Source organism: Electrona antarctica (assembly GCF_951216825.1).
Source record: "Electrona antarctica genome assembly, chromosome: 3".
NCBI classification, from domain to species: domain Eukaryota; kingdom Metazoa; phylum Chordata; class Actinopteri; order Myctophiformes; family Myctophidae; genus Electrona; species Electrona antarctica.
The window spans coordinates 8,357,101-8,380,479 of record NC_136808.1 but is presented as its reverse complement, the minus strand read 5'-3'; the positions used below and the strand labels follow the sequence as shown (position 1 = coordinate 8,380,479).

Here is a 23,379-nt window from a genome sequence, read left to right as displayed (position 1 = left end):
CTCAGACATCAGCAACATTATGATGTCACTGAGCATCATGAAGGTACTGAAAGACCCGCCCACCTCAGACATCAGCAACATTATGATGTCACTGAGCATCATGAAGGTACTGATGACCCGCCCACCTCAGACATCAGCAACATTATGATGTCACTGAGCATCATGAAGGTACTGAAAGACCCGCCCACCTCAGACATCAGCAACATTATGATGTCACTGAGCATCATGAAGGTACTGAAAGACCCACCCACCTCAGACATCAGCAACATTATGATGTCACTGAGCATCATGAAGGTACTGAAAGACCCACCCACCTCAGACATCAGCAACATTATGATGTCACTGAGCATCATGAAGGTACTCAAAGACCCGCCCACCTCAGACATCAGCAACATTATGATGTCACTGAGCATCATGAAGGTACTCAAAGACCCGCCCACCTCAGACATCAGCAACATTATGATGTCACTGAGCATCATGAAGGTACTCAAAGACCCGCCCACCTCAGACATCAGCAACATTATGAAAATGACAAAAATGTAATTGTCCGGGTGAAAATCAACCGTGTTTAGTGTTCTAGGGTTAATTAAATGCATGTTGTTATGTGTGTGTGTGTGTGTGTGTGTGTGTGTGTGTGTGTGTGTGTGTGTGTGTGTGTGTGTGTGTGTGTGTGTGTGTGTGTGTGTGTGTGTGTGTGTGTGTGTGTGTGTGTGTGTGTGTGTGTGTGTGTGTGTGTGTGTGTGTGTGTGTGTGTGTGTGTGTGTGTGTGTGTGCGCGCGCGTGTGTGTGTGTGTGTGCGCGCGTGCGCGTGCGTAGAGTCTGGGGTGTTGTTTTTAATTTGCAAATGTAGGTCATGGCTTTGGAGGAAACACGTGTACGCGTGCGCGCATGCACACATCACAGTCATGCACAAACTTTGTCCAAATGAAGTCCTCCCTCTTTCCAAACGCAGTCCTCTGTCTCTCTCTCCCCCTCTCCCCCCCCTCCCCCCTCTCTCTCTCTCTCTCTCTCTCTCTCTCCCCCTCTCCCCCTCCACAATGATGTGTCTCTGTCCTCCCCCAGTATGGGAATGATGTGTCTCTGTCCTCTCCCAGTATGGGAATGGTGTGTCTCTGTCCTCCCCCAGTATGGGAATGATGTGTCTGTCCTCTCCCAGTATGGGAATGGTGTGTCTCTGTCCTCTCCCAGTATGGGAATGGTGTGTCTCTGTCCTCTCCCAGTATGGGAATGATGTGTCTCTGTCCTCCCCCAGTATGGGAATGATGTGTCTCTGTCCTCCCCCAGTATGGGAATGATGTGTCTGTCCTCCCCCAGTATGGGGATGGTGTGTCTCTGTCCTCTCCCAGTATGGGAATGATGCAGGAAAAGAAGGAGATCCACCAAGCCTTTAACAAGCGTTTTGTAAATGCAGGCAACTTATTTGACTGCTATTCGGGGCCCCCTATTGATGGAAATCATCAGGTGCAGGCAGAAAGACATGATTGACATGTAGCACTACAAGCTACTGACACCGACTGGAGAGGACGGACTCGATCCTATTTTTCTTAAACTTGCTGCACCCTTAATATTTGAACAAATAACCCTGCATATCTCTCTCTATTGTCAGGCACATTCCCCATCTCCTGAAAAACAGCCCATGTAATCCCCCTCCATAAAGGAGGAGATAGAGGCTATTTAAATAACTACAGACCGATCTCCAAGCTATCCTGTTTAGCTAAAATGATGGAATCCCTGGTAAACAACCAGGTTAAAACATTTCTCTCAGAACACCCTGTCCTAAGCCCGCATCAATCCGGCTTCAGAGAGAAACACAGTACTATCTCAGCCACCACCTTAGTTGTAAATGACTTAGCATCAACCCTAGATAAAAGAAAATGCACTGTGCTGCTCTATTTGTAGACTTATCAAAAGCTTTTGATACTTTTGTTACAGAGATTACACAGCATTGGTTTTGACACAAATGTCTGCAATTGGTTTCAAAGCTACCTCTCTGAAAGACGTCAATGTGTGAAAATGGGAAATACCCAGTCTGAGTTTTTAACCATTTCAAAATGTGTCTCACAAGGATCAATACTGGGCCCGATCATTTTTACTATCTATATAAATAATATCACCTCATTTTTAACATTCAGTGCCACCTGGTGGACACCAGTTTTGGCCCTTGTTGCCACTGACGCCCATTATAAATAAAATAAAGAAAATGTAATTCTATTGTGCATGTCATGTGCATGTCATCACCTGCACACCAGATTAGAGGAATGTTCAAAATATGGATATAAAAAAAAGGCGTCCAAAGGCGCCAATGGCACACTGGGACATAAAGGCGTCCCGTGGCATGGAATGAGTTAAATAACTGTAGCTGTCATCTCTATGCAGTCATTTATTGTACTTCAGACTCTATACAAGTCGCAATGGAAAACCTACAAGTTTCTTTTAACGTCCTCCAGGATGCTCTTATTGGTCTCAGATTGATGTTGAACATCAGCAAAACAAAATTCATGTTCTCCAGAGCCAAAAATATCTCCTAGAATGACATTTGCGTATCTTCTATGAATGGAGTTGATATCAAAAGAGTCACAGAGTATATATATCTTGGTATTTGGATTGATGAGAGACTTACTTTTAAACACCATGTAGAGGTCCTTGCTGGTAAATGGCTTTTTGTATAGAAATAAAGCCAGTTTTCCTGTCATTAGCAGAAAGAGGGTAGTTTGAGAGAGACAGTGTTCCTGTCTCTCTTGGATTATGGGGACATAATCTATATACATGCAGCAGCATCCACTCTTAAATCCCTAGACTCTGTTTATCACTCATCAATTTGATTTATTACAGGTGATAGCTATGGTACTCACCATTGTATCTTATATAACAAGGTTGGATGGTCCTCCCTGACAGAGAGACGAGAACTACATTGGCACCTGTTCTTGTATAAAGCCATGCTTGGAGATTGTCCTAAATACATCTCATCTTTCCTGAAATGGGACTCTGAACCCTACCACACCCGGTCAAGTAATATCCCCAAATTCAAGGTACCAAAAGTTAACTCTGAACTTGGTAGATCTGCCTTTAGCTTCTGTGGCCCTAATACATGGAACGACCTACCACTGGCGGAACTACTTTGGGCCGGGCCGGGGGGAAGACCGCACGACCGGGCCCTGCCGAACCTGACTCCCAACAACACCAACTACTGTTGGAGAGAGTGTGAGACAGACAGACTCCACGGAGCTTGTACAGTCCAGGCTGTCCACCAGTGCAGTACATTCTCATCAGACATGATATTTTGCTAAAGTGTAGGCTATTATAGGCTATAGCTATAAGCTCTGTATCTGGTTAATTGCGGGAGGATGCGGGATTCGCGTGGGCCCGCTGGTTTTATCTGTCGTGAGTGACTGTAAAAAAATCGTCCATCATTCATCTGACAGCCCGGACCCCCAGGAGGTCCGGGCCGGGGGTGACCACACCCCCATCCCCCCCGGTAGCTCCGCCCCTGCGACCTACAAAAGACATTAAAATGTACCACATTGGTACCCTTGCATCGTTTTAAAACCTTGGTGAGCATACAGACACCACAATGTGTAACTGTTTAGATCATTTTGAAATTTGTTTTAGCTTTTTATTTGTAAACCTATGTAATTTCACATGTGCCTTGTATTGTATTGTGATGTTTTTCTTACTCGACGACACTGAAAATGAGTTTGATTACTCAGTGTAATTGCGAGAATAAATAAAACTTGAATGAATGTCTTTGTCTCTGTCCTCCCCCAGTATGGGAATGAGTCACGACGATGACCACGCCTCCTGCACAGGCCACTCCCACATCATGTCGGGCGAGTGGGTGAAAGGTCGTAACCCCAGCGACCTCTCCTGGTCCTCATGTAGCCGCGACGACCTGGACAAGTTCCTCAGGTAAGGTTCCCAAAGTGGGGTCCGGGGACCCCCAGGGGTCCTTGAGGGAGTTCCAGGGGGTCCCCAGTTAAATGATAGTTAGGAACCAATTGGACCCTTATGGGGTCTGTAACTCTGAGAGTGTACACATGGGTTCCATTTGTACACTCTCAGAGTTAAATGAACATTGATTTTACAATATAAATTGGGGTTCCCAGAGATAGAAATGCCATTATATGGGGGTCTGTAGACTAATACATGTCAAACTGGGGGTCCTTGAAATTATACGGGTTGAGTTCACCCCAGGTGAAGGAGTTCAAGTATCTCGGGTTCTTGTTCACGAGTGAGGGGAGGACGGAGAAGGAGATCGGCCGGAGAATCGGAGCGACAGGGGGCGGTATTGCAGTCGCTAGCCTGTAACGCACTTTTGTGACGAAAAGAGAGTTGAGCCAGAAGGCAAAGCTCTCTGTCTACCGAGCAATCTTCCTTCCTACTCTCACCTATGGTCATGAAGTGTGGGTCACGACCCAAAGAATAAGGTCGCGAATACAATCGGCCAAAATGAGTTTTCTTCGACGGGTGGCTGATAGAGATAGGGTGAGAAGTTCAGTCACACAAGAGAGACTCGGAGTAGAATCGCTGCTTCTTCGCCTGGAAAGGAGCCAGCTTAGGTGGTTCGGGCATCTGGTTAGGATGCCTCTCGGGCGCCTCCCTAGGGAGGTCCTCGAAGCACGTCCCACTGGGAGGAGACGCCGGGGCAGACCAAGGCGCAGTTGAAGGAAACGCATCGACTCACTGGCCTCGGAACGTCTTGGGATCCCCCAGGAGGAAGTCACTAATGTTGCTCTGGAGAGGGACGTCTGGAACACTCTGGTGGAGCTGTTGCACCCGCGACCCGACTACGGATAAGCGGTTGAAGCGGTTGCGGCCAGCAGGTTAATATCGGAATACTGATATGCTATATATGCTGTGACTGTCAGAGCATTTCCAGTGTTCAGGCTGCAGAGACAGAGTCCTCTCAGCATGGCTCTCTGTTCAGGCTGCAGAGACAGAGTCCTCTCCAGCCACATGGCTCTCTGTTCAGGCTGCAGAGACAGAGTCCTCTCAGCATGGCTCTCTGTTCAGGCTGCAGAGACAGAGTCCTCTCAGCATGGCTCTCTGTTCAGGCTGCAGAGACAGAGTCCTCTCAGCATGGCTCTCTGTTCAGGCTGCAGAGACAGAGTCCTCTCAGCATGGCTCTCTGTTCAGGCTGCAGAGGCAGAGTCCTCTCAGCATGGCTCTCTGTTCAGGCTGCAGAGGCAGAGTCCTCTCAGCATGGCTCTCTGTTCAGGCTGCAGAGGCAGAGTCCTCTCAGCATGGCTCTCTGTTCAGGCTGCAGAGACAGAGTCCTCTCAGCATGGCTCTCTGTTCAGGCTGCAGAGACAGAGTCCTCTCAGCATGGCTCTCTGTTCAGGCTGCAGAGGCAGAGTCCTCTCAGCATGGCTCTCTGTTCAGGCTGCAGAGGCAGAGTCCTCTCAGCATGGCTATCTGTTCAGGCTGCAGAGACAGAGTCCTCTCAGCATGGCTCTCTGTTCAGGCTGCAGAGACAGAGTCCTCTCCAGCCACATGGCTCTCTGTTCAGGCTGCACCACACTGGGAGTCAATTCAACTCCACTCAATTCTATGGAGGCCTGTTTAACCATAGCAGCATAATGTTAGAGAGAGAGAGAGAGGGAGAGAGAGAGAGAGAGAGTGGAAAGTCCAGCTCAGTCTCCACGTGCTCAGCCAAAGGCCACACACTGCTGCTCCTCCAGTCTCCAACGTCCTCGCAGTCGCAAAGAGAGAGAGAGAGAATGTGGCTTTTCAGAGCGGTGCACGTGCATAATACGCAGACGAATGCACACAGACAGACAGACAGACAGGCAGACGGACACTCACACAGTTCTTTGATCAAGTTGAATGCATGGTTTCCTGTGACTCGATGCATTCATTCATTCATCCATCCATCCATCATCAGCCTCTCCAGAGCACCGTGACGTGACACCACCAGTTACACTGTTATTCATTGGAGTCTGGTTAGAAGGGTCCTGTACATAAACGGCTGTGATTGGATGATAGAAGCTAATGTGTTTTAGACCTGCATCTCATTCATTCAGCCTGCCGCGCTGACCACCCCCCCCCACCACCAGTCCCCTATCGGTTTACACAAAGCCCCCCAGAGCGTCTGACCCCTCCCCCTATCGGTTTACACAAAGTCCCCCCAGAGCGCCTGGGAAATGTTGAAGCCGCAATACCCTACTGGCCAAAGCTTGAACTGCAGTCGGGCGTTTTTTGCTCGTGCTACGTAGCGCGAGCAAAAATAACGCACAGCTAGCAGCCGGGGGTTTAACGCGGAGCGCTCGTTAACAGGAACAGATTCAGGCGCGTTCCCGTCGGCGTTTTGGACAAACCCCTTTTTGGTGTCCAAATCGATTAAATGGAACTATGGAAGTAGAGCGTTCTTCAAAACGCCACTGAGCAACTTCCATTGAAACGAACAGAGGGGGCAGGGCTGTCTGCTCTCTAGCCCATTCTGGGCGGGAACCCCTTTTGGTGTTTTAACTAAGCATTATGTTATACTTTATACTCTTTGAATATATATTCTTTCAGAGCGAACTTTTTTTTTTTTTCGACATCAGGCCTAAATGGGCTAGTTGTATGTAGCCTAACTGTGTGTGTGTGTGTGTGTGTGTGTGTGTGTGTGTGTGTGTGTGTGTGTGTGTGTGTGTGTGTGTGTGTGTGTGTGTGTGTGTGTGTGTGTGTGTGTGTGTGAAACAGGTCCAAAGCCAGCGGTTGCCTGTTGCACACGGACCCTCGGAGCCGCTACCAGGTGCGTCTGCCCCCCAAGCTGCCCGGCATGCATTACAGCGCTGACGAGCAGTGCCAGATCCTGTTTGGCACCAACGCTACTTTCTGCAGCGACATGGAGGTAACGCGCACCCACACGCACGCACGTACACACACACAAACACACACCACAAAGCCACTTTTTGCAGCGACATGGAGGTAATTAGACATTTTTAACCCATTTAGGACTGAGACCAGATTCTACTCATGACAGTTTTCAGAAAAGTACAGTATGTAATTGGCCGCCGACCCCCATCTGAAAATATGTTGTTCCAGGGACCCCCCCCCCCCCCCCCCCCCCCCCCCAGAAGCAAAGATTTGAGTTAAAAACGTTCGCTCTGAAAGAATATTATATTCAAACGTATTGTTTAAGATCCATAGAAATGTCCCCCACTAATCCAAGTGTCATACTGTACATGGTGTCTATAAAAATGTTGTGTTTTATTGTCGGTGAGAATAATGCTGAAAAGTGCAACAATGCGCTAGATTGGCTGTTGTTCAAGGTGGGCGGGCCCACTGGGCTGTGTGAGGTCAGGTGATTGGTTGTTGTTCAAGGTGGGTGGGCCCACTGGGCTGTGTGAGGTCAGGTGATTGGTTGTTGTTCAGGTGGGTGGGCCCACTGGGCTGTGTGAGGTCAGGTGATTGGTTGTTGTTCAAGGTGGGTGGGCCCTGTAATGGAAATATTAGAATGCCAAATACAGTGCCAAATATATGCATTATTGTGTATTTATCGTCCTTCTATTAAGTCTCTTTGCTCACCAATGTGCTCAGTCTAATTCATGCAGCTGTCAATCTAACAGCTGACTTGACTCCTCCACCCTGTCAGCAAAGGTATACTTATTTGTGTGTCGCCCTTACGTTTAGCGCAGATCCGTATATGGACAGTTAGTATTTGCATCTTTGTTAAGACAAGACTATAAGGACTGTCTGAGAATAGGGTTGAGGAGGCTTGCGCCCGGAGGGGCTGCTGGAACAGGCAAGGAGGCCTGTTCCTCACACTCTGTATGTTGTTTCTCTGCTGAATCTTCTTAATAAATTCTCAATACTTCACCCTGAAGAACTTTGTCATTCCTTCATCTTTGGAAGATTATTTAATCTACAACAGCCCACTGGGCCGTGTGAGGTCAGGTGATTGGCTGTTGTTCAAGGTGGGTGGGCCCACTGGGCTGTGTGAGGTCAGGTGATTGGCTGTTGTTCAAGGTGGGTGGGCTAGGGTTAGTCCACCATCCAGCATTACTTTGTTTTCATTCTGCATGCATAGCGTGGGACAAAAAAAAAGGTAAAAACACTGAAATACACTGGCAGATTCTCTCACCCATTTGCTTACTATGTGAGTCAAATAAATATAATGTGCTTGTTACTGCCTGACTGTCGGGGGATGCGGCCAATATAATATAATACAAACATCTTTGTCCCGATGATGGTGGCAGAGTGACGTGATGAAGCAGGAGGTGTAGTTCCTCTGGTGCTAATTAAAGATCAGAGCATTGTGCTCAGAGGCAAATGCTAGTAGCAACAGCGCCAATGCTAGCGAGCTATGGCGACGTCCGCTCTTTGTCCAGAAATGCCAATATTCCAACCAGAACTTCGCCGATCCGATCAAAACCGCGGGCGGTGCCGTAGTTTCCGAGGCGCTGTCCGGGGTTTGATGAGGTCAGTGTCGTGATCTTCATATATGGAGAATCCAGGTGATGATGGTCAGCTCCACATATGGAGATCCAAGTGTTACTTTCCACGTTGGGCAACGTCAGTAATGTTACACTGGTACCTGCACTTACTGTAAGTACAGCACGAGAGAGTAAAGACAGGCTTCGTTCAGCGATGGAACCCTGAATGGACCTGAAGTCAACAAATGTCATTCATTACAGGACCCTTTACGTCTCCTCTCCCTCTGGTTTTGGTTTCTAACATAGCTGGGATTCCTGAGACAGGCGACTGGGTGGGTTAGTGAGGTCTGGTATTGCTAGGCTGCATACGGGTCCGACCGGGGCTACAACACACACACACACGTGCGCACGCACACACACACACACCTGTTATTGACTTATTGCTGCCGCGCACCAACCTTTGCATAGGAAACAGATGCATTCTGAGACAGACGCCCACAGGCCTGTGATTTGAATACCGTCGGCTAAAAGTGATAGTCAGTCTAACCGTCCCAGGTGGAGTTTGTTTAAAATCCTCACAGTAACAATCAGCCTATCCGTCCTGGTGGAGTTTGTTTAAAATCCTAACAGTAACAATCAGCCTATCTGTCCTGGTGGAGTTTTTTTTTTTTTTTTTGAGAATAGAAACGGAAAAAGTCTCAAGTTTCTGTAAACCTGGCTGTCCCTCCGGTTGGTGGTGCATCATGGGTAAAGGTCCATGGTATCCTCATAGTTTCACTGTACAGATGTTCAACTGTTAGATCGATGTTAGGTTCTCAGCTTGCTTAGGATTCTTGATGACTATTTTTTATGTATTTGAAGCTAAGAGCGTCTGATAAATGCGTACAGGTGGGCAGGAAGCTGGCATTAGACGGCCTTCTCTGTCACTACCAGTGTTTGAATATTTCTCAACACTACAACAAGCGACTACACCATTTTAACCCATTTTGACCTGAGATCAGATTCTAAAAATGTCTGTTTGAAAATTACAGTTTTCTGAAAAAGCTATGTTTCTATGTCAGTCGTTCTTCGATTTTTCAAAAATAGCAGACCTACAAGCTCGTAGCGCGCTATGAGCTTGTAGGTCTGCTATTTTTCAATAGCTAAAGCATAACATAATGCTAACACCAAAAGGGGTTCCCGCCCAGCATGGGTTAAAGCGAAAGTGAAATCCAGGCAGTGAAAGTGGCATTGCGCCGTATTTAATTCCGCAGTCATTGTGTTAAAAATAATAGCAGTTAATAAAGGCAGTACAGTGAGGACGTGAATAACAACAACGAATTTAAAGGCTCAACTAAAAGCAAGAGTTTAGAAGTATAGGTCTTGAGCTTGTGCTTTAAAAATGTCTACAGAGGCTGCCTGTCGAAGTTTCTTTAAACTGTGTGTGTGCGCGTGCGTGTGCGTGTGCGTGTGTGTGTGTGTGTGTGTGTGTGTGTGTGTGTGTGTGTGCATGCGTTCCAGCACCTGATGTGTGCTGGTCTGTGGTGCCTGGTGGAAGGAGACGCTTCCTGTAAAACCAAGCTGGACCCTCCCCTGGACGGAACGGAGTGCGGAGCGGACAAGGTAAAACTATGGAACGGAGTACGGAGCGGACAAGGTAAAACTATGGAACGGAGTAGGGAGCGGACAAGGTAAAACTATGGAACGGAGTGCGGTGCGGACAAGGTAAAACTATGGAACGGAGTGCGGAGCGGACAAGGTAAAACTATGGAACGGAGTGCGGAGCGGACAAGGTAAAACTATGGAACGGACTGAGATCTATGCAAATCTACAAACTCGTAGCGCGGCACTCGGTGCCCCTCCCAGGTCCAGATTATGGTGTGTGTGTATAACACAAACATTAAATGACTGGACAATGAATGGACAGTTTTGAGTGCGTAAACACAAACATTGAAGACAAACGTGAGGACGCAAACTGTGATATGGGCCGGCCCCGGAATAAAGTGATGTATGATGATAAGAGCGCCCCTCACTTCACACCAGTGTGATTTATTTTGTATGCACGCATTCACAATACAAAGTATGCTCATTATGCTCTGTGCGTGTGCGCGCGTGTGTGCGTGTGTGTGTGTGTGTCAGTGGTGCAGGTCAGGGGAGTGTGTCAGTAAGACGCCCATCCCCCAGCATGTGGACGGTGACTGGAGCATCTGGTCTCAGTGGAGCATGTGCAGCCGGACCTGTGGAACCGGAGCGCAGTTCAGACAGAGGAAATGTGACAACCCTCCGTAAGTCACCTGACCGACCCACTGACCGACCCACTGACCGACCCACTTACCGACCCACTTACTGGCTGACCCACTGACCCACTGACCGGCTGACTGACTGACTGACTGACTGACTGACCGAACGACTCACCGACCGACTGACTGACTGACTGCACGCATTACTCAATCTGTGTTAACCTTAGAGTATATATTAATAGAGACGGCACCCGGAGGAAACCCTGAGGCGAAATGGACATAGTGGCCGCATTTGGTATTGCAGCTTGGGGCCAAGGCTGGTCCGTTGACGATCATTGCACACGTTCATGATGACACGTGGACGCTGTTTCATACGTGAACGCGTGCAATGATAATCAACGGCCAGCACGTTCACAGCAGTCTGCTGTCACCCAGGGTGAGGTGGCTTCTCGCCATCAGGGAGTCGTACTGGAATAAACTCATCCTAAACCGATTGAATACAAACTTTTTCTTGTGACTGTGTGTTTGTGACTACCGTGTTTGTGACTACCGTGTTTGTTACCGTGTGTGTGTGTGTGTGTGTGTGTGTGTGTGTGTGTGTGTGTGTGTGTGTGTGTGTGTGTGTGTGTGTGTGTGTGCGTGCGTGCGTGCGTGCGTGCGTGCGTGCGTGCGTGCGTGCGTGCGTGCGTGCGTGCGTGCGTGCGTGCGTGCGTGCGTGCGTGCGTGCGTGCGTGCGTGCGTGCGTGCGTGCGTGCGTGCGTGCGTGCGTGCGTGCGTGCGTGCGTGCGTGCGTGCGTGCGTGCGTGCGTGCGTGCGTGCGTGCGTGCGTGCGTGCGTGCGTGCGTGCGTGCGTGCGTGCGTGCGTGCGTGCGTGCGTGCGTGCGTGCGTGCGTGCGTGCGTGCGTGCGTGCGTGCGTGCGTCTCTCCTGTCCCCTCTGTGCAGGCCCGGGCCGGGGGGGCGCCACTGTCCTCGGACCAGCGTGGAACACAAGGTGTGTGAGGGACCCCCGTGTCCCAAAGGGACCCCCAGCTTCAGGGACCTGCAGTGTCTGTCCTACGACCGACACGCCAGCAAGAAGAAGACTGGGATTTTGACGTCGGTCATCAACGATGGTGAGAGAGAGAGGGTCCCCAACTAAATTAACCCATTCAGAACGGGAACCCCTTTTGGTGTTTAAGCATTACGTAATACTTTAGCTATTGAAAAATAGCAGATCTACAAGCTCATAGCGCGGCACCGAGTGCCGCGCTATGAGCTTGTAGATCTGCTATTTTTGAAAAATCGTGAAAATGTGCCTTTTTTGAGAACCACTGATACAGAAACATAAGGTTTTCAGAAAACTGTCAGGATTTCAAAGACATTTTTAAAATTTCGACGTCAGGCCTAAATGGGTTAATGATAGTGTGTACTCTGAGAGTGTACAAATGGGGGTCCATAGAGGCCTAATCCCTAATGCATGTCCAACTGGGGGGGTGCTTGAAATGAAAATGGTTTTGAGAATCGCTGGAGCCGTAATGAAAAGCTTGTCTTATATGGGGGTCCCTGGCATATCCCTCCAAATGGGGGTCTGCAGGCTAATACATGTCGATTTAGGGGTCCTTGACATGTAAAGGTTTGAGAACCACATACCACGCTGATTGGCCAGGCCGTTTTGTGGCCGGGCATCAAGTCTGCCTGAGAGTTCCCCAGATGGGAGCAGGAGGGGGGAACCCAGTGTACTCTCTGCTGCCCCATCTGGCGGAGTCAGGTTAGGTATAAGTGCCACAGGGCGGAAGTCATTCAAGCTTGTTGCAGTGGAATGTTTAGTTACAGGCACGATGGTATAGCGTTTTTTTAGGCACACAGGAATGACTGCCTGAGACAGAGAGAGATTGAATATGTCACAGAAAACCCCTGCCACCCATGACGGCTATGGCCGAATTTAGCCCAGGGAGTGAGTTTTGTGCAAAACTAATGCTTGGAATGGATTCGGAATCATGAAAACCCCCTAGTTTGACACGTCACATGTTCCATAAAGCTTAATGACATTTTGTCATTATATGCTTCACGTTAAAGAGAAAAAAAAGACCTGTGTTTTGTCCCCGCCGCTCCCCCCCCACCCCCACACCCCCCCCGACAGGATGTCAGTGTGTCTATGCGAGGAGGGCAGAGTAAAGGTCTCTCTCTCTGTCTCTCTGTCTCTCTCTCTCGTCCCTCCCTGGTTGCCTCACAGAGTCATTTGAGGTCAGCGTTATTAGCAAGGCCCAACCCCGCAAGCATTTCTTTTTTTCTTTCTTTCTTGTTCCCACCGACCGCAGCGCTCGTGTGTGTGTGTGTGTGTGCGTGCGTGCGTGCGTGCGTGCATGCGTGCGTGCGTGTGTGTGTGTGTGTGTGCGTGTGTGCGTGTGTGTGTGTGCGTGCGTGTGTGCGTGCGTGCGTGTGTGCGTACGTGCGTGTGTGCGTGCGTGCGTGCGTGCGCGTTTATTTGAAAGGACATTGTGTGAGTAGAGTTTGAGCTGTGCTCACCAACCGTAACGGCCCTGCTAGCTGCATGTGAGGTGGCCTCACAGTCAGCAGGTCCTGGGTTCGATTCCCACTGGGGACGCTGTGGGCCTGTTACGATTTAGGCATTTAGCTCTTTTAGGCCTGACCTCAAAATGTAAAGCTCGTAAGTGCGCCACTCGGTGCCGCGCTATGAGCTTGTAGATCTGCTATTTTTCAATAGCTAAATTATAACATAATGTTTAAAACACCGAAAGGGGTTGATCCAGAGCGTTTTACAGTAAGCAAGAACAAAATAACATGGTGGGGGAGGGGGGGTGACATGACATGACATGACCAAAGCATTTCTGGGGGTCCCCAGCCAAAAACGTTGATAGGGAACCCCGGGTTAGGGTGTAAGATTAGGAGATACAAAAGCATTTGTGTGTGTGGGCACGTCTCTTATGTGCGTGCGTGTGTGTGTGTGCGTGCGTGTGTGTGTGTGTGTGTGTGTGTGTGTGTGTGTGTGTGTGTGTGTGTGTGTGTGTGTGTGTGTGTGCAGAAAAGCCATGCGCTCTGTTCTGTACCCCAGTGGGTCGGGACGTCCCAGCGCTGATGACGGAAAGAGTTCTGGACGGGACGCCCTGTGGACCGTACGAGAGTGACCTGTGTGTCAACGGCAGGTGTCAGGTACACACACACGCACGCACGCATACACGCACACAACCGCACACACCGGCCGCCACGCCCCCCACTAACAGCTGACACTCTTAACCGTTTCCGTCCATAGGACGTCGCCACACGTCCTAGGGGTCCCAATCGACACGTACATACGACGTCCTCAGACGTCCGTCCTAGCGCATCCTCAATGATACGGGGCGAGATAAGAATATATATTTGTCAGTTCGCCTTTCGGCTACCATATGCTACACTCTAGGCAATTGTTAGCTTACCATTGATTTAGCTCGTCTCTCCTAATCCAGGGCGCTCTCCGTGGTGTTGAACGGATCGATATACTGGCGCTTCATTTCTGCTCCTCATCCGTCTCTCCCGCAAAATATGAACGCTTTTTGGATCATATATCGTATAAATTAAAACGATCGCAATGTAAGCTAGCAATGTAAAGTAAACTTTTTTTTAGTGGATTGTTTCCGGGTCGTGGGTTTGTCGCGGCCATGTTGTTCCGGCACCCCAGAGCTCCTATTTTGAAGGACTTCCAGCACTGATTGTGTTAAAGGGACCAGTTCACCGCTGGAATAAACCACTTAATGTCAATAGTATTTGTAGTATATGAGAGTAGCACAATTTGAAATTCGCACCCTATGGCCAGAAACATAATGAAGCATGCGTGTTTGACTGGATTGCTGAATTCCTACAATGCCCATAATGCTTCGGTGCACTTCCCCTCCTTGTGGAGAGGGGGGAGGCGTGGAGGTGTGACTTTGTATTCCAGGAAGGAAGTGAGAGCACATTCTCATGACAGGTTTTTGGTCATGAACATGGCATACATGACTTAAAAACAAAACAAAAAAAACACAACATTGTTTCTTGTGTCTTAAACATCATTCAAATATGCTCTGGTTGCAAAAGGGGTGAAGTGGCCCTTTAAAGATACATAAACAGGCAGACTGGCTGCTCTGTGAGTACAAAGCCATCTCTCTCTCTCTCTTTCTCTCCCACAGCCCTCCTATGAGACACAGACTGGTTTCTAAACTGCCCACAGCCCTCCCATGAGACACAGACTGGTTTCTGAACTGCCCACAGCCCTCCTATGAGACACAGACTGGTTTCTGAAGTGCCCACAGCCCTCCTATGAGACACAGACTGGTTTCTGAACTGCCCACAGCCCTCCTATGAGACACATACTGGTTTCTGAACTGCCCACAGCCCTCCTATGAGACACAGACTGGTTTCTGAACTGCCCACAGCCCTCCTATGAGACACAGACTGGTTTCTGAACTGCCCACAGCCCTCCCATGAGACACAGACTGGTTTCTGAACTGCCCACAGCCCTCCTATGAGACACAGACTGTTTTCTGAACTGCCCACAGCCCTCCTATGAGACACAGACTGGTTTCTGAACTGCCCACAGCCCTCCTATGAGACACAGACTGGTTTCTGAACTGCCCACAGCCCTCCCATGAGACACAGACTGGTTTCTGAACTGCCCACAGCCCTCCTATGAGACACAGACTGTTTTCTGAACTGCCCACAGCCCTCCTATGAGACACAGACGGGTTTCTGAACTGCCCACAGCCTGAGACACAGACTGGTTTCTGAACTGCCCACAGCCCTCCTATGAGACACAGATGGGTTTCTGAACTGCCCACAGCCCTCCTATGAGACACATACTGGTTTCTGAACTGCCCACAGCCCTCCTATGAGACACAGACGGGTTTCTGAACTGCCCACAGCCCTCCTATGAGACACATACTGGTTTCTGAACTGCCCACAGCCCTCCTATGAGACACAGACTGAGTAGGAAAAAAATGTGCAGTTTTATCATGAACATTAGTGAGGACCAATAATATGAAGATTGGTTGTAAAGTGGTGAAGTGTTCCTTTTAAGGTCGCATTCACACCTGTAGTTTGGTGGACTCGGTGTGATTGGTCACATTCACACCTGTAGTTTAATGGGTAGACTTGGTGTGATTGGGTGGTGAAGTTGACACTGTGTCAAACTGCAAGCAGGGAACTTAGGGTGTGTGTGTGTGTGTGCGTGTGCGTGTGTGTGCGTGTGCGTGCGTGCGTGCGCGCGGCCTACACATAAACCAACCTGGTAGGTTAACATCCTACCGTCGCTGCCGGGATTGTTTCATTACCGCTAGTAGACAGTCCCATCATTTGTTATTGAGCCGACAAAAAAGCCACTTCCTCGATCCGGGTCACAGACAAAGGCCAAAGCTGGCTAAGATCGTCTATACCCCCTCGTTCACTTTGCATTGGACTCTGTTTCCCAGAAGGCCTTGCAAGCCGGCGGATGTTAGATTCATTGTAACGCGTCAGCCTCGTCACCATGACCGCGACAACACCGGATTTTCGTACTAACCTTCTAACAACGGCGAATGAAACACATTAAACCAATAGCGGGTTTTACGCGGAAAGTGTTAGTAAGAGACGTCTACTGTCTACATAAACACCCATAGCACTTTAATCTGACTCCAGATCAGCAGAGCCACCCGTCAATCACTATAATGTTCCTGTCTTAGTTCAGTTGTTGTAAATGTTGACCTATAAATAAATGGCAGCCAGTCGGTGATGGTTGCACCGAAGGTCAGAAGCCAGACTCTCTCTCTCTCTCTCTGGGACATGTGGAGTGTTTCCAGGCTACGTACCCTGAAGGATGGGGGGGGGGGGGGGTATTTGGATCTGTCGTTCCTACTACACTCTGTCTGAAAGAGAGAGAGAGAGACTACTACACTCTCTATCTGACTCGTGTGTTTATGTGCGAGCGCCAGCACATTTAGGAGGAAATCCCCCTCCTTCTGGTCAATGGAGAGAGAGAGGGGGGGGGGGGGGATAGAGAGAGAGAGAGGGGGGGGGGAGAGAGAGAGCGGGGGGGGGATAGCGAGAGAGAGAGAGAGAGAGAGAGAATGATAGAGGGAGAGAGTCCAGAAAGTCAAATATGGATGTAATTATGATGACGCACATGCTGCTCTCACTCTCTGCAAAACGCTCACTTTTTACATTTTGTTAACGACTCACACATCCTTTACCGTGTGCAACATCTGTGTGTTACCGTGTGTGTGTGTGTACGTGCGCGTGCGTGCCAATGGTTACAGGAGATGGCTGCCTCTCTCTCTCCCGCTCAGGTGAGAGATGGAGTGATAGAAGGGGTGAGTGAGAGAGCGAGGTAGAGGTGAAGGGGGGTGAAGGGTGTGAATGTTTTTCTAAGACCAGCGTGCAAATCTCTGGAATGTGATGAGAGAGAGGGAGAGAGAACAGATGGGAGAGGCACACATTTTAGTCTGTTTGTTCAATAACATTTCATTTAGTTTTAGTCCTATTTCATTCATCTGAAAGATTTTAGTTTCTGTCTAGTTTTAGTCGACAACATATCTTAGGAATTTAGTCGCCTAAATCTACAGTCCCATAAAAAAAATGTGTTCCTAACTAACATTTAGCATGGAGACCACCTGGAACTCCCTCAAGGACCCATGGGGGTCCCCAGGCCCCACTTTGGGAACCAGTCAAAATGCTACTTACTTTAGCACTGGCGTTGCGAGGTGATGGTAAACAGCATTGGCGCCCGCCATCTTGATCTACGTGCGCACCCACACTTTCTTTCGATCGACCTTGATTGATTAATTTATTGATTGATTGAAGTATTTATTTACAATTTAATGGCCCATGACGTAAATCACCGTCAAGTTCAAGTGCACGGTCATGTGCCCGAGACTGAGATTGATTAACCCATTTTGACCTGAGATCAGATTCTAAAAATGTCTTCTACATCCTGACAGTTTTCTGAAAAAGCTATGTTTCTATGTCAGTCATTCTTCGATTTTTCAAAAATAGCAGACCTACAAGCTATGAGCTTGTAGATCTGCTATTTTTCAATAGCTAAAGCATAACATAATGCTAACACCAAAAGGGGTTCCCGCCCAAAATGGGTTAATCTCCGTCAAATTAGTGATATCAAAACCGGTCGCATCGCTCCACAGCCTAGATGTGCTTGTTGCGCAATCCTCCATCGAAAATGTTCCCTGTCTGTTTAGCCGACGACAACGAAAATCTTAAAACGTTAATAACTCGCGATCTAAATCATCCTGCCTAATTATAAAAAAAAGATCCTGTGGTCCAGTCGCTAGTCGCGATAGATTTATTATTACCTCCCGTTGTTGTCGATTGCATCTTTAGTGTTGTGGCTATTGTTAGCTGCTACACACACATTCACAACAACATCCGGTCCGTCGGTAAAAGTGGTCCGGGCGCTATAAACGTTGGGCACATTTTATTAATGGATTAAATAGGCCCGGGCCCTTAAGGTGTTAACAGTTTGGAGAATTACAGTACATTTCAAGTACAACTCAATACAAAAAGTGTTAACTGTGGACGACACCATAAAGCATTACCATAAAGCATTACACTTTATAATAGGGTCCACTATGTTCAATTCAGCAGAACATTTAGAGACGTACACATATACACTTCTATGTAGCCATAAACAGGAAATCATCATAGAGGAGGTAAAAAGGGGAAAAAAACATATACAGTGAGGGGAAAAGGGGGTGGGGGGGAATTAAGATTTTACGCGGGCCAGTTTCGAATTGCAGCCGTCCGTAGGTGCCCTTTGAGAGTGGTTTTGAAGTAGTCAAGGGATTCACATGTCTTAATGATTGTTGGTAGGGCGTTCCACATTTTGGTGGCATAGGAGCGAAATGAATTTAGTGCCTTGTTTGTGCCGAATCTGGGTTGCACATGGTTTGTTGAACTCACTCTGGTGTTGTGGGTGTGGACGTTATTGACATTACTCTTAAACCCCAGGGGGGTAAATCCGGAGTTGGAACCGGAGACCAATTGGGTCTCCATTGACCCGCTGAGAGCTGTTCAGAGGTGGATAGCCGCTGCCCCCACCAGCGGGGGCAATGAGGCTCAAGAGGTTTTAAGGAAGTATTTAGACAGGTACATGGGTATCTTAGTGAAGTATTTAGACAGGTACATGTGTATCTTGGTGAAGTATTTAGACAGGTACATGGGTCTCTTAGTGACATATTTAGACAGGTACATGGGTATCTTAGTGAAGTATTTAGACAGGGACATGGGTTTTGTTTGTCCTATTCTATTGTCTAAATGCCATTGTCCCAGATGGCATTTCTGATCAAAACAAGGTTTTTATTCGACGGTCCTTGGCCGGCGCTGTAATGGTCACGGTCAGTCGCTGTGATCGCCGAGCGAAGAGTCCGGATCCGCGGTCCGTCACAACAACACACACTCCTGAGGAACATAAGTAACATCCGGTCGCGGGTTTTTCGGCTCTTCAAAATAAGGGTTGCATGGGGGAGAGTCACACGCACGCACACGCACGCACACGCACCCACATGCACCACATGATGACACAGGCCAGCAACCTGAATCTGTCCTTGTTTTCTCTCTCTCTCTCTCTCTCTCCCCGTGGTCAGAAAATCGGCTGCGACGGCATCATCGGCTCGCTGGCCAAGGAGGACCGCTGTGGGGTCTGCAGCGGAGACGGACGATCCTGCAAGATCGTCAAGGGAGACTTCAACCACACTAAAGGCATGGGTAAGTAGTGCGGTAGATTTCAACCACACTAAAGGCATGGGTAAGTAGTGCGGTAGATTTCAACCACACTAAAGGCATGGGTAAGTAGTGCGGTAGATTTCAACCACACTAAAAGCATGGGTGAGTAGTGCGGTAGTACCTATCGTATAGCCCTGTCACGATTTACACACGATTTATCGGCGCACAAATAATTGCGATTCACGATTTAAAACTCCTTGACTGCTTTGCACGCAATTATTATAAATATTATTATTATGTCTTTGCCACGGACACATTTTGTTCCTGTACGGAAATATTATGACCCCAGTGATCCCTGTACGGACATGAAGCCTTGACGCCTGAACCCGTTCAACCCTTCATTACAACGTCCTGATAAACGGATATTTAACTTTAAAAAATAACTTTTGTATATATTATATATGCGAGTGTGCGGGAAGGTTTGTGAGGTTGGCCCAAGCCCCCGCCACCCCCACCCATAAACGTGCCTGCACGGCCGAGTATTATCAATCTTACTGTACCTGAAATGTGATGTGATGTCTTCTTACCCCATGTTTTCTTTTTCTTTGATGCAAGAAAGATGTATTGGCGCTGCACTGCGGCATGGACATAAGGGCTACGCTTGCATGCGGGCCCTTTGTCTAAGACAAATTTCTTCCGCGGGAGACAAATAATAAAGAACCTTGAACCTTGAACCTTGAAGGTTCAATCAGACTTGCAACCAAAGGTTGCAAGTCATACCTTTGGTTGCTTTGAATGCCAGCATCAGAGTTTTGTACTCTGTGCGGGCAGCGACCGGGAGCCAATGGAGGGAGTGGAGAAGGGGGAGGGGCAGCGACCGGGAGCCAATGGGGGGAGGGGCAGCGACCGGGAGCCAATGGAGGGAGCTGAGAAGGGGGAGGGGCAGCGACCGGGAGCCAATGGAGGGAGCGGAGAAGGGGGGAGACATGTGAGAATGTTGGCTGGTTGAAGATCAAGCGAGCTGCAGCATTCTGGATCAGTTGGAGAGGCTTAAAGGACCACTTCACCACTTTTCAACTTATCTTCATATAATTGGTCCTCACGAATGTTCATGATAAAATGCCACACATTTTTTCTACTCTTTATGTGTCTCATATAGGATGGCTGTGGGCAGTCCAGAAACCTGTCCAGAAACCCACCAGTGACATCATCGTTAGGCAGATTTATTTTAAAACAAGATTTTTTTCAAAACTTATTTCGATTTTTATTATCGTGAGAACAATGGCTTCCTTTATTGCATTGCAACTTTTCAGGAATAGAAAGCCTGCAGTTTCTATTAGCTTGGATTCCCCCTCGATGATGTCACTGGTGGACGGGTTTCTGAACTGCCCACAGCTATGAGACACAGACCGACTAGAAAACAATGGTGCTATTTTATCATGATTATTAGCGAGGACCAACTATATGAAGATAGGTTGAAAAGTGGTGAAGTGGTTCTTTAAGTGCACATGCCGGTAGGCCAGTAAGGAGGGAGTTACAATAGTCAAGTTTTGACGTGACTGATGTCTGGATAAGGAGCTGGGCTGACTCCTGGGTGAGGAAGGGTCTGATTTGTCGTATGTTATCACTCCCATCGCCCAGGAGGAAGTTCTTTGTCCTTTCTATTAGTAACGCCCGAAGCCCAGGACGAAGTATTGTCCAAAAGACGAAGTTTATTGATACGAGAACGGATCGCATGGCTGTATAGCCCAGGCGCGCCTGCTGGGCTCTCCTCTGTGATGCGCAAGAGTGATACGTCATCGAAAAACTCCCTCCTCTGTTTAGCTGATGAAAACGAAAATCTTAAAACGTTCATAACTCGCGATCTAAATCATCCCGTCTTTTTCTGAAAAAAGATCCTGTGTTAGACGGCCCTCCGCGGTCCAGTCGCTAGTCTCGATAGATTTATTCTTGTCTCCCGTTGTTGTCGATCGCCTCTAGAGTGCTGTGGCTATTGTTAGCTGCTACACAACATCATGAACTTCCGGCCGGTCCGTCCGGAAAAGGCGTCCGTGTTTATAAATCGACTGGGCGCATGAATGTAATGGATTAAATAGTTCCGGGCAATTAAAGTGATAATTATAGAGTGTAAACCTACAGGAGATGAGTGACAGCTGTAATGTGTGCTTTGAATGAGAGCTGACTGTCCAGGTTTTTTGCTGTTGGGCTGTGGTTACCAAGGCGTTGTCTATGGAGATATATAGTTAGCTCCCGCATGGGGCAGTTAGCTCTTGGGGGGGGGGGGGGGGGGGGGATAGAAACAGTGGAGTGTCACTGCGCTGATGATCATGTGACTTCCTGTGTGTCACTGCGCTGATGATCATGTGGTCATGTGACCTGTGATGTCACTACGCTGATGATGTGGACTGTGTTAATTAGTCATAATTAGTGTTAATCAGTCCTACCGACACAATAAGGTTTAAAAACAGTGGAGTGTTCCTTTAATTATTGTGATTTAACATGACATTTGCTACTGAATTCATATGAAATCTCTTTCTCTCGCACGCAGACGCACAAATCTGCACGCACGCGCGCGCACACACACACACACAGTTTTACCTATGCTAGCTAGATTCGCAATTCTCTACATGACAAATACAAGACAAGGGGAAATGTACATTTGTGTGTGTGTGTGTGTGTGTGTGTGTGTGTGTGTGTGTGTGTGTGTGTGTGTGTGTGTGTGTGTGTGTGTGTGTGTGTGTGTGTGTGTGTGTGTGTGTGTGTGTGTGTGTGTGTGTGTGTGTGTGCGTGCCGTACAAGGCGTGGTCACCACTGGACATGTGACCTCCTCCCCCCCTCTCTGTTCTCCACCAGTCACCAGTAGGGGGCAGTGTAAGAGAGTTTCTACCTGTACCATGGCTCGACCCCGAGCTGTCCCCAAGTGTTTCTCATGTAAGATGCATGCGCTGTGTGTGTGTGCGTGTGCACGCGTGTGTTTGCGCACGTGTTTGTGTGTGTGCATGTGTGTGCCTTCCTGCTCCGCCTGTGGTGTTCAATGAGAGAACCAGCTGTCTATGGGCTCTCCTGGGAGATGTAGTCCAAACCATCAAGCTGGGATATGTAGTCCAAATCATCCTGTAATCCAAACCATCCAGCTGGGTGATGTAGTCCAAACCATCCAGCTGGGAGATGTAGTCCAAACCATCCAGCTGGGAGATGTAGTCCAAACCATCCTGTAGTCCAAACCATCCTGGGAGATGTAGTCCAAACCATCCTTGGAGATGTTTTCCAAACCATCCTGGGGGATGTAATCCAAACCATCCTGGTTGTAGTCCAAACCATCATGGGAGATGTAGTCCAAACCATCCTGGTTGTAGTCCAAACCATCAGGGGAGATGTAGTCCAAACCATCCTGGTTGTAGTCCAAACCATCATGGGAGATGTAGTCCAAACCATCATGGGAGATGTAGTCCAAACCATCCTGGTTGTAGTCCAAACCATCATGGGAGATGTAGTCCAAACCATCCTGGTTGTAGTCCAAACCATCATGGGAGATGTAGTCCAAACCATCATGGGAGATGTAGTCCAAACCATCCTGGTTGTAGTCCAAACCATCATGGGAGATGTAGTCCAAACCATCATGGGAGATGTAGTCCAAACCATCCTGGTTGTAGTCCGAACCAATAATAATGAAGAAGAACAAGAAGCCTGGTAACAGTTACATAACGCAGCAATGAGCCGCCATGCCAGGGACGCATTCCATTCCTGTAAAGCTCTCTCCCCTGAGGTACTAGTGGAGAAGAGATCCAGTAGAACTAAATGTTAGGGAGGGACTAATGGAGAAGAGATCCAGTAGAACTAAATGTTAGGGAAGGATTAATGGAGAAGAGATCCAGTAGAACTAAATGTTAGGGAGGGACTAATGGAGAAGAGATCCAGTAGAACTAAATGTTAGGGAGGGACTAATGGAGAAGAGATCCAGTAGAACTAAATGTTAGGGAAGGATTAATGGAGAAGAGATCCAGTAGAACTAAATGTTAGGGAGGGACTAATGGAGAAGAGATCCAGTAGAACTAAATGTTAGGGAGGGACTAATGGAGAAGAGATCCAGTAGAACTAAATGTTAGGGAGGGACTAATGGAGAAGAGATCCAGTAAAACAA

At 48.3% G+C, this 23,379-nt stretch overlaps 1 protein-coding gene across 3 annotated transcripts in view; it reads left to right on the top strand.

The window, feature by feature from the left end:
* Nucleotides 1-23,379, top strand: part of adamts17 (ADAM metallopeptidase with thrombospondin type 1 motif, 17) — a 127,745-nt gene that overhangs the window by 80,522 nt on the left and 23,844 nt on the right. For 2 of the 3 annotated variants that reach the window (XR_013789587.1, XM_079496475.1), the window contains exons 9-16: nucleotides 3,766-3,906; nucleotides 6,682-6,832; nucleotides 9,858-9,959; nucleotides 10,476-10,621; nucleotides 11,520-11,689; nucleotides 13,600-13,727; nucleotides 19,160-19,280; nucleotides 22,092-22,169. Coding sequence is in view for 2 of the 3 variants with exons in the window: in XM_079496475.1 (XP_079352601.1) it covers nucleotides 3,766-3,906; nucleotides 6,682-6,832; nucleotides 9,858-9,959; nucleotides 10,476-10,621; nucleotides 11,520-11,689; nucleotides 13,600-13,727; nucleotides 19,160-19,280; nucleotides 22,092-22,169 (1,037 nt within the window). In the remaining variant the exon portion in view is untranslated. The remainder of the gene's footprint in view (nucleotides 1-3,765; nucleotides 3,907-6,681; nucleotides 6,833-9,857; nucleotides 9,960-10,475; nucleotides 10,622-11,519; nucleotides 11,690-13,599; nucleotides 13,728-19,159; nucleotides 19,281-22,091; nucleotides 22,170-23,379) is intronic. The other variant, XM_079496476.1, reaches the window with a different exon arrangement.